The sequence below is a fragment of the Hordeum vulgare genome, chromosome 1H, assembly GCF_904849725.1.
Source record: "Hordeum vulgare subsp. vulgare chromosome 1H, MorexV3_pseudomolecules_assembly, whole genome shotgun sequence".
In the NCBI taxonomy this organism is placed as follows: domain Eukaryota; kingdom Viridiplantae; phylum Streptophyta; class Magnoliopsida; order Poales; family Poaceae; genus Hordeum; species Hordeum vulgare.
In genome coordinates, this window is record NC_058518.1 from 464,153,406 (window position 1) to 464,164,697 (window position 11,292).

The following is an 11,292-nucleotide window of genomic DNA, read 5'->3' on the forward strand; positions in this document are numbered from 1 at the left end:
TTTCGCCTTCTATTTTTTTCCATCTTTGTGCCTCGGATAGTAAGATTTTATCTTAGATTTTAACAGATAGTTCCTTCTAGTTGGCTGATCTTTTTTTTTTTGCAAGGGACAGCAGCAACAACAGCTGTAGTTAACAGAAAATAAACAGCGTGCGACGGATTTAACGTAATTGTACAAAAACGTTCTGCTAGGTAAGTTGAAGGGCCATCTCTTTGGAGTTTTTTGGTTTTTGTATGATTCTGTTCCCATCACTACAAGTTTTTTTTTTATCAATAGTGGTATTAACTCCACGTTATAAACCTATAATACAGTACGACATTTATTTGAAAAAATGTGTCCGGGCAGAGTTTTAATTCCCATCACGTGCCAAAATTTCCGTAGGGTACTCGGTGGCCCCGTTACGCTTATTTACGCGACCCAGCTGTGCCGCTCTAGAAGCAGAAAGGGTCCGGCCTCCCACAATTACTTCCCCCGAGACTTTGAGAGCGAACTAGCCGTTGTGCTGGGGCGACCGTTAGGCCGAGGCGTAGTACGACCCTGCCGCCCGTCGTCTCTACAAACCCGCACCTGCTCCTCATCATCAGACGCAGGCAGTACCGATCGACGACGACACCATGGTCGCCAGGAGCCCCAACGCCAAGGCTGACCGGCAGACGGCGGCCGCCATCGCCGCCGCCACCGCGCTCAACCCCGCCCTCGTCAGGGAGACCCTCAAGAAGGTAAGGACCATACAGGATCTCGATTTCATCAAGTTTTTTGGGAGAGGTTGTAGTACGAGTCTTGATGGATCTGATTTGATGGGTTTGGGCGCCGCGCGCAGATGGACCGGTGCATGGCCCGGCTGCAGGAGCTGCAGTACACGGTGGCCGGCGGCGCCAAGGTCGTCTCCGGGGTCAGCCTCAGCCCGCGCAGCACCCGCGGCTACCTCCGCACCAGCATCCGCTGCAAGCAGGAGACTGTCAGGCAAGTCCCTCTCTCTGTCGACTCTTCCGCCCGAACCGGGACGGTTCGATCTCTGGTTTCCCTGACCTTGCGGCACGCGAATTAATGTCTTGGCAGGATGAGGGGGACGCCGGCGCAGAGCAGATCCCCCAACGGCAAGTTCGGCGGCGGCGACGGCGCGGCCCAGTGGCGCCGGATGTCGTTGCCGGCGATGCTCCTCGGCGAGACCGTGCTGGAGATCGTCCAGGCCAGCCAGTTCGCCCGGGACATCGTGGCGGTCGCCGATCCCCCCAAGACCCCGAAGCCCGCCGCGAGGACCAGGAAGGCCACCGCGGAGCAGACGCCGCTCCGGGCCCGCCGAGCCAAGGAGAAGCAGAGCCAGCGTGGCACGGCCGGAGCCGAGGCCGGCACGCCGCCTTCGCGCGGGCGCGTCCGCTCCAGGATACAATTCAAGCCCGCTTCGCCTCTCGGCCGGCCGACAGTGTCAGCCGCGAACAGGGTGTCCCCCAAGAACCGGCCGTGGGCAAAGAAGACGGTGATGTTCCCCAATCCCACGTTCTTGGCTCCAGCTTCCTCCACCGCGCACGCCTCGCCGTCGGCCACAAAGAAACAGAAGCGGTCCAGCAAGACTCGGTCCCCTGTTATGGCCCATCAGACGCCGCACAAGTTCCTGGTGAGGACGCCGCCGAGCGCTCTTGGGTCCAAGCTGAAAAGCCATGGCAAATTGCTGCCCAATTCAAGGCCCGTCGCGGTGTCGCCGCCAGGGAAAGCGCAGGCGGCGTCCGGGAAAACCCGGCGGTGCTCGTTCTCGCCGTCCAAGTTGGCATCTAGGCTCGTTTCACCAATAAAGGCGAGGTTATCCTTCGTGTCGCCAATGAAATCGAGGACGTCGTCGCTGAGGTGCCGCGATGGTGCCGTCGGCGGCAGCATGATGAGTGGGCTCAAGCAGCGACCCGTCGTCAACCTGACGGCGCGGACTGTCAGGATATCATCTTGATGTGAGGTGATCAATCGCGGTGTGATCTTCAGCATCTTGCGAAGACGAGCCCCTGTAATACTCAAGAGCAACGAGGAACTCTGAAACTGTACATGGATCAGTTACATTTCGTTGGATCTTGGGAGTACCTGATCTTGTCTGGATAGTATTTCTAAAGGATCTTGGTTTGATCAAACCAACAGTAGCTGTAATTTTTTGGACAAATATAACATTTTACCAGAACTTCTGCCCGGTTGGCTCATGTTTCCTCGTAACCGAACATGATGATAAGTTGATTAGTGGACGGTTTTTTCTCCCGAATCGATTTGGCCTTCTTTGATCAAATAAACGAGTTTATGACAGAAATATGCGTCTTTGTTCTTTTTTCCTTTTTTACCTTGCATCATTTTACTTTGATGGAGTTTAAGCTGCATCACCTAAAGGGTGGTGGCGACTTACCTTACTTATGTTCTTAACTTCTTAACGATTTTCTTTCGAACGTGGGCTTATCGATTCACAACGACGGGCCTTTAGTTGTATTATGGAAGTTTGACATGAAATGTTTTTTTTGGTCATTTTTTCATTTGGGGCACTCAGACGATAAGTTGATTAGTGGTGATTGCAATATTTGAAAAATATATCTTCCTTTAGTAAACTGGATCCTTTTGGTGAATAAATGTTTAATTTGGTTGATTGTGACGTTTAAGATGTGATCCTATCGTTATTTTGACTCGAGCGCCTTGATAGGGATAGAAACGCATCTCGTTGTTTTCCAAGAATGAATATCGTTACAAGTACATGTATAGAAAAGATGAGCATTTAGAATTGTCTTAGACTCGCCACAAGCTACAACATAATCATCTTAATACAACAATACATTCAATCATCATGTAGAAGAGCAAAGTCCGACTACGAACAAAATCAAACGATAAAAGAACGACGTCCATCCTTGTTGTCCCAGGTTGCCGGTCTCGAACTCATCCTAGATCGATGAAAAAAAGAAGGAAACTCCAAATAGAACAATCATCACGCTCACGTGAGAGTATCGCTTTACCTGTACCTGCAACTGTTCTTGTAGTAATGTGTGAGTCACAAGGACTCAACAATCTCATTTCCAAAGGTATCAAGACTAGCAAAGCTTAATCGGTGATGTATAGTTAAGTGGTGAGGCTGCAGCAAGCAACTAAGCATTTGTTTGAGTGGCTAGCTTACGAGTACAAGAAATAAGAGGGGGTGGTCTACGCATAAGCGGACGTGAACTAATAATGATCTTGAAGTGATCCTGAACACCTACTTACGTCAAACATAACCTCAACGTGTCCTCTTCCGGATGCAGAACTCACGAGAAGAGACAGTCACGGTTACGCACACAGTTGGCAAGTTTTTAATTAAGTTTACTTCAAGTCTGCTATGATTGGGTGTTAAACAAAGTTTCCAAGTTGTCACATAACCGCGGGCACGACTTTCCGAAAGATATAACCCTGGAGGGGTGCTCCAACTAGTCCATCACAAACTACCACAAGCTACGTCGGAAACCTCGACTACGGTAAAAACTCATGATCTCATCGGATTCCTGGTGAAAAACCTCAACCTCGAAATAGCCCAAAGTATCCTCGGATTCCCTCACACAAGACGTTTGAGAAAGGTAAAAAAAATCCAGCATGGCCGACCGACGTGCCGGCAATTCCGATAGGAGCCGCGTATCTCGTTCTGAGGGCACATTGGATACGCACTACATACAGTGGCTGGATAGAAATCCCCCGAGTTGCCTTGGGTGGCCCCACAAGTGGCTCTGTTTAGGTCCAGCACCATCAGCACTAGCCCTCCCTGCATTATGTTGAATTACTCCTCGGGTTCATGACGCCCTATGTATTAATAACGATGTTCAGTATTATTATGTTGGGCAAATATAGTACCAATGTTGGGCCTTACCATACGAGTTTTATCCCAAAACAAAAGTCAAGGGGGTCCTCATAACACCCCAAGCATGTTAGGAGTGCTCAATTATGGAACATAACCCGGTACACAAGTAGCTAAGGCAACAAAGATGGAACAAAACACCAGGCTAGAAGGCCAAGCCTTCCACCCTTTACCAAGTATATATGTGCATTAAATTAATTAGCAATAATATGTTGATATAACAAGGAATCCATGTTTTCACATGGAAGCAACTGCACCTGCAAATAGCAATGCTATCAAAAGGCTGAGCAAGCGGTAACATAGCCAAACAGTGATTTGGTGGGTTGGGGAAAGGTTATAGGCTTTTCATGACAATGTTGGGAAACTGACATTTAAGTGGTAGGCAGCGAGACGTAACGAAAGAAACGAGATAACTAGCATGACAATAATAGTAATGGTATTTAGGGAAATTATCATCTTGCATGTGATCCCGCCTGGAAGAAAAAACGATTCCGTGAAGCAGACTAACCATCATAGTCGAACGAATCCTCACACTTCGAAGCGGTTCGTAACTCTATCGAAAAGAAACAATCCGAAAACAACAATCAACACACAATAAACACCACAACATATGCATGACATGATGCACAAACACACATGATGCATATTCATTTAATTATGCACGACATGATAAAGCACAACAATTTATTACTACACATTAAATGAACTCAATATGCAACTCGTTGCATATTGACGAAACTCCATACTTGAATTACTTAGTTCACTCCCGATTAGGTACTTGACAACATTAAATGTTGTTCAACATCGCAAAAGCTGAAGCATAAATAAACTACACTATCAAAGAATTTTAAATGAGGTGAAGCAAAAACAACATATAGTGGACCAAGAGGTGACGCAAAAATAACATATAGCATTTCCGAAATGACCCCATATGTTAATTTCGAAATTGGTCCAAATCTGTAGTCAACACATTTCATATTTGTTATATAGCAAAATAAAGTGGACCAAGTGATTCTACACGACATTCTAGTCGATTTACATATATAGAACATTACAATCGGAGTTACGGTTTAATAGCTATGAACTAAACCGTTTTTAACATGGCATTTATTCAAAATAAAAGAAAACAACAAGTTAAATATTTTAAATATGGTTGAAAGTTAGATATTGTGAAACTACATAAAATTCTAAGCATTTTTCATGTATGAAAGTTTTAAACCGATGCACTGTTAATTTGCCATTAGCAATTTAAAAATATGCATTTTCTGTAATTCTCAGGATAAATAAATATTTGATCCACGGGAAAAATAAAATAAAATAAAATACATACGGTCCTAAACTGTCCGTTGGGCCAAAACATGATGTGCGCGGGATAGGTAAACTACCGATCGAGCGGCAGATAGCGGAGTTGGGATCACCTACGTGGCCCTGGGTCGGAGCAAGCTCGGGCAGGCTCGTGTGGGGTGGGCCGACGGCCCACGCGGGGACTGGCGAGCGGGTGTTGGTCCTGGACCCGGGAGGCAGGCATGCGGGCCCTAGAGATGGGACGGCCTCGCTCGACCGCAGCGAGGTGAGGCGATGGCTGGTGTTGGGGATATTATCTGTTGGGTAACCCGCCCTAGTTGGGCCGGGTCACCCAAACTGGCGATTCATCTCCAAGTGGTTCCGGCCTTGGCCCAGCGAGGCCGGGAGTCGTATGACGGTTCAGGACCTTCGGGAGAAGTCCATGGTAGGGAAGATCTTCAAGTCTTGGAAAGATGGCGACTCAGAGATCGGAAGGATCATGATTTATGTAAAGGAAAGGACTCTTGTAAACCCTAAGGACTCGACCTGTATATAAAGGCGAGTCCCAGGGAAGAAGAGAGCAGGTTAGAAATCATCGAGTGCTAGGTCAGGCGAGTTACGCCCCCTATAATCGAAACACCATCAATACAAACACCAAGCAGGACATAGGCCTTTACCTCCTCACGAGGGGCCGACCCTGGGTAAATCTCTGTCTCGCTCCCGCATAACCCCTTTGAGTCGCCACCAACGTGCGATGGCTCCAACACTAAGTCCTTTCACGAGGACATCTGCCGTGACAAAACCACGACAGTTGGCGCCCACCGTGGGGCCTGCGCACGGTGGAGTTGAGTTCTCAAAGGGAGCCCTACCAGGGTCCGGGAGCTACGCAGCGGGGCTCATGACTCGGTGCCGCCGCGGGAAGTACTACATCGACAACTTGCTATGGGGCGCCGAGGCCGATTCGATCGAATCCGGCTACAGAATTCCCTTCGGCAAGATCAACGTTTTCGTCGGCATGGTTGGATCGCCTACGCCTGAGCCGGACACCTCCTCCGACATCGTCGAGCCGGCCAGGTACGTCCGCCCTGTCGCGACGCCAAACCTAACCCGTCCAGTCTTTGTTGGGTTCACGCAGGGATCTGAGGAACCAGAACAATCAGCGACCCAGGAGACCACGCTGGTCAACACTGATGACGAATCATCCATGGGCGATTCAGATTCGATTCAATCTCTACATGGGGGGTGCCTTGGGGGCTTGTCACTAGCCATGGACCCCAAGGTTCTTGACCGGACCCGCCGTCAGATCACCGTTTATATGGCAGGGGCGACTCAGCCCTCGCCAAACCCAGCACGTGGAGATGGGACTGACGAAACGTCTAGAAGCCCGGCCGCGATCTTGGTGGAGTTAGCGGTGGAGATAACAAGGCTCATGGCGACCCCCATAACGTCAGAAAACCAGGACGCGATAAACACAGAGCTAACAAAACTAAGAGATGGGGTGGCAAAGGCTCAGCGGGATGCCGAGGTGGAAGCCGCCAGGATCGAGATCCGGCAGGCTCAAATTACCGCTAAGGTAGCTCGCTTGAATACTAAAAATTGGCGGCTCGAAAGGCATCAGCACGCATCTGACGCCGTCCATCAGCGGAGGCATCAGGGTCGTTTACTCCCTGATCTCAACCCGACCCGCCTGTTCGACACTCCACGAACCCCCGGGGCAGGAGACGCCCCGGGAGGAGGGCCGGGCCAGCCACCAAACCCGCCGTTTCAGCCAGCTGCGGATCACGTTCCCCGATTCCAAACACCCCGATGTCACTTTTCCAACCCGGTGGACAACGTCCTTGCCGCAACTCGCCATTTAGTATCCCTTCCGATTCATGGCAACACTCCAGCTGAGATAGAAGCAAGGAACGCCATTGAGATGTTGAAGACGGCGGTGGTTCAAAACACCCAGTTCTCACACAGTCTAGATCGGCTGCACTCCACTCCCCAAACAAGCCGCACCAGGAGTCGACCAGAGGACCAGCCCGCCATAACCAGCGGACCGCGACCCTTTCCCCAGGTCAACTCGCCTGATCACCGAGACCCGCCAGGTCGGGATCACCCGGACACCCAAGTCGCCGCAGCGCCTCTTGTTAGAAGCGGCATACAAGTGGGGGTGCCTTGCTTGGCCCCCGCCCTTCGCAAGGAATGAATGCCCAAGAATTTTAAAGGGCCAAGAAAGGTGCCTAACTACACTCAGGACCTTGAGCCGGCGTCATGGGTCGAGAGTTATGAAATCGCCATGAACATGCTCGATGTAAGCGAAGCAGTCTGCACTAGATACTTCACAATGATGCTCGAAGGGACGGCGCGTACTTGGTTAAAGAATTTGCCCCCCAACTCCATCCAGTCTTGGGCCGAATTAAAAGAGCGTTTCATCAAAAATTTCTGAGGGACCTGCAAGCGCCCGATGACAATAGTCGATTTGCAGCACTGCTTTCAACGCCCAGATGAATCGTCTCACCGCTGGACGCGGCGGGTCGCGGAAATCATTCATTCGTCGGATGGTATCACGGCGGCTCAGGTCGTGCTAATCCTGGAGCAGAACTGCCACTATGGGCCCTTGGTGCAGAAGTTGGGACGACTCAAGCGAAAGGTGCAGGATATGGGGGAGCTAATGGACACCCTCACTAGGTACGCTCAGGCAGACGACACCAAGGATCCAGGAGAAGTTGGTGGTAAAGCCAACTCGCCAAGGAAAGGCGAGTCATCCAAAAATCATACCCGGTTCCAGGGACGCGCCCGCCATAACCATGGAGCGAATGGCAAAAGAAGGCAGCAGGAAGAGTCTTCAGACTTAGTCACCAACACCAACGCGAACAATGGCAACTAGCGCCAGAAGTAGAATAGGGGTTACAGTGGCAAAAAGCCGCGCAACTATAATGAGTTACTCAAGGGCCCCTGCCCGCATCACGCCATGGCAGACGGACCGGCGACTCATTCCTGGGAGGACTGTTACGTGATGCGGGAGTTTCGGGCGGAGGCGATCAAAAAGGGGCAAGGCGGCGACCCGGACCAACGGCAGGAACAGTTTGGCGCACCTAATCAACGCCAGAACCCCTTCGGCGGCTTCACCGAACCCGGGGCTTAGGGCGGCTTGCAGCCAAACAGTGGCCAGTATCCGGTCCATCACCAACGACGGTATAACCCGCCGGGAGTCTTTCAACAACCACCCCCATAGGAGGCTCCGCAGGGGCAGGATGAGAATGGCGGCTTCCGCAACAATCCCAAGTAGTTAAGCAATGGGCAGTACCACGTTTTCACCACCAATGCATGTAGGCGTGATAAAAAGGTGAGTCACCGAGCGTACAGTATATCTGAGCCGGCACTCCCTAGATATCTCCACTGGTCCGAGCAGACTATATCATGGAGTAGGGAGGATCACCCGCCAAGAGTTGACAATCCTGGCGACTTAGCATTGGTCGTGGCTCCTCAAGTTGGAGGATATACCTTATCGAAGGTACTGATGGATGGTGGCAGCAGCATCAACATATTATACTTCGACACCTTTCAAAGGATGAACCTGTTAGAAAAAGATTTGATGCCCTCAACCACGGTATTCCATGGGATTGTCCCAGGTAAATCGGTGTACCCCACATGCCGAGTTAGGCTCACAGTTGCGTTTGGAACATCGTCTAACTACAGGAGTGAGTCGCTTATGTTTGAGGTGGTTAAGTTAAAAAGCCCCTATCATGCGCTGTTTGGGCGGCCGGCTTACACCCGGTTCATGGCTCGCCCCTGCTATGTTTACCTTAAACTCAAAATGCCTGGTCCTAAAGGACCCATCACAGTTGATGGTGATAGGAGGATTGCAAGAGAGTGCGAAGAAGGGGATGCGGCTTATGCAGAAGTTGTCTGTGCTGCGGAAGAGCTTAAATATCACCAGACCAATGTTGATCCGGCTGACATGTCACCTTTGAAGAAGCCAACGACAGAAGCTGAGCCACGCCTCAAATTCAAACCAACAGATGACACTAAAACAGTGGATTTCGTCCCTGGCGACTCAACCAAGCAGTTCACTATCGGGGCGGGTCTAGACCCCAAATAGGAAAGCGCGCTCATCGAATTCATCCGTGAGAATCGGGACATCTTCGCATGGAAACCTTCTGACATGCCTGGTGTACCGAGAGAATTCACTGAGCACCATCTTAATGTTGACCCAAAAGCAAAACCGATTCAGCAATATCTTCGCAGGTTCAATGAGGAACGACGCAAGGCAATCGGGGAAGAAGTTTCCCGTCTCTTGGCCGCCGGATTCATCGTAGAGGTCTTCCACCCCAAGTGGTTGGCTAACCCAGTTCTGGTGCTCAAGAAGAACGGTACCTTTCGCGTGTGCATTGATTACACAGATCTTAATAGAGCTTGCCCAAAGGATCCTTTTGCCCTTCCCCGCATTGATCAAATTATTGATTCGGTGGCGGGATGCGAACGTTTGTGCTTCCTGGACGCTTATTCCGGATATCACCAAATCAAGATGGCCGTGGAAGACCAGGAGAAAACAACTTTTATAACCCCCTTCGGGGCTTTTTGCTATGTGTCCATGCCATTTGGACTCAAGAGTGCAGGGGCGACTTACCAGCGCTGCATCCAAAATTGCCTTCGTGGCCAAATCGGACGCAACGTCCATGCTTACGTTGACGACATTGTGGTTAAAACTCGCAGGAAGGAAACACTACTGGGAGACCTAAAGGAAACTTTTGATAATCTGCGGGTATACCAGATGAAGCTTAATCCCACCAAGTGTGTCTTTGGTGTTCCCGCAGGAAAATTGTTGGGTTTCCTGGTGTGTGAGCGTGGCATCGAAGCTAACCCGGACAAAATCGAGGCGGTTACTTCCCTTGGGAAGCCAGCGAATATTAATCAAGTTCAACGGATGGCGGGTCGTATTGCGGCCTTAAGTCGCTTCATAAGCCGTATGGGTGAAAAAGTTATTCCCCTTTATCAATTGCTGAAAAAATCTGACCATTTTGTTTGGACAGACGAAGCCAATGAAGCTTTTGAAGCCTTAAAACAGCAGCTGGTCAACCCGTCGGTTTTGGCCGCCCCGACTGAGAAAGAGCCCATGCTCCTGTATACTGCGGCAAACTCCAAAGCGGTGAGTATGGCAGTGGTCGTCGAAAGGAAGGAGGAAGTGAAGGAATATCCAGTACAGCGCCTGGTGTATTTCATTAGCGAGGTGCTAACTCTCTCCAAGCAGCGATACCCACACTGGCAGAAGTTAGTTTATGGGGTCTTTATGGCAAGCCGAAAGCTCAAACATTATTTCCAAGAGCATCCCATCACGGTGGTTAGCTCCGCTCCCCTTGGGGACATCATCCAGAATCGGGAAGCGACAGGGCGAATCACCAAGTGGGCAATCGAACTCGGGCCGCACCACGTGCGATACACCCCTCGCACGGCTATCAAGTCCCAGGCCTTGGTTGATTTTTTCAACGATTGGACCGAGTTACAGATCCCGGAAGACAGACCTGACCTCACATACTAGACTATTTATTTTGACGGGTCTAGACAGTTGGAAGGCTCGGGGGCTGGCGTGGTGCTGATATCACCTCAAGGAGACAAATTCTGCTATGTCCTCCGAATCATGTTTCCATGTACCAACAATGTTGCAGAATACGAAGCTTTACTTCACGGCTTGCGACTCGCCAAGGAGATGAACCTTACGCGGGTCAGATGTTTTGGCGATTCTGATTTGGTGGCTCAGCAAGTTTCAGGTACTTGGGATTCTCGGGACCCCCTGATGGCGGCTTACAGGAGAGCTATGTCTGATGTGGCGGGTCACTTCCATGGCTATCAGGTTGATCATATCGACCGGCGTCTTAACGAAGCAGCTGATGCCCTTTCACGTCTCGGTTCGCAGCGTAAGCCGGTTCCCCCCAATGTTTTTCTAGATACTCTGCATAATCCTTCCGTAAGGTTACCCTCGGAGGAGGAGTTGGCAATACCAGACCCTGAGTCTCAGTTCGTGGCGGCTCTCCATGTTACACCGGATTGGGTTCTTCCGTATCTGGCCTATCTCGCCCGAGGCGAGTTACCTTCGGATGAAGTATTGGCTCGCCAAATCGTTCGGCGAAGCAAATTCATGGTTATCATCAATGGCGAATTATATAAACGAAGCACTTCCGGGGTTT

The 11,292-nt window shown here is 50.4% G+C and overlaps 1 protein-coding gene across 1 annotated transcript; it reads left to right on the forward strand.

Moving 5' to 3' along the window:
• The first annotated feature begins 463 nt into the window (after positions 1 to 463).
• On the forward strand, positions 464 to 2,161 carry LOC123415181 (microtubule-binding protein TANGLED1). The gene is made up of 3 exons (XM_045106708.1): positions 464 to 719; positions 821 to 963; positions 1,060 to 2,161. Exons 1-3 carry the CDS (start codon positions 615 to 617, stop codon positions 1,937 to 1,939), a joined length of 1,128 nt encoding a protein of 375 aa, XP_044962643.1. The 5' UTR covers positions 464 to 614; the 3' UTR covers positions 1,940 to 2,161.
• The last annotated feature ends 9,131 nt before the right edge of the window (positions 2,162 to 11,292 follow it).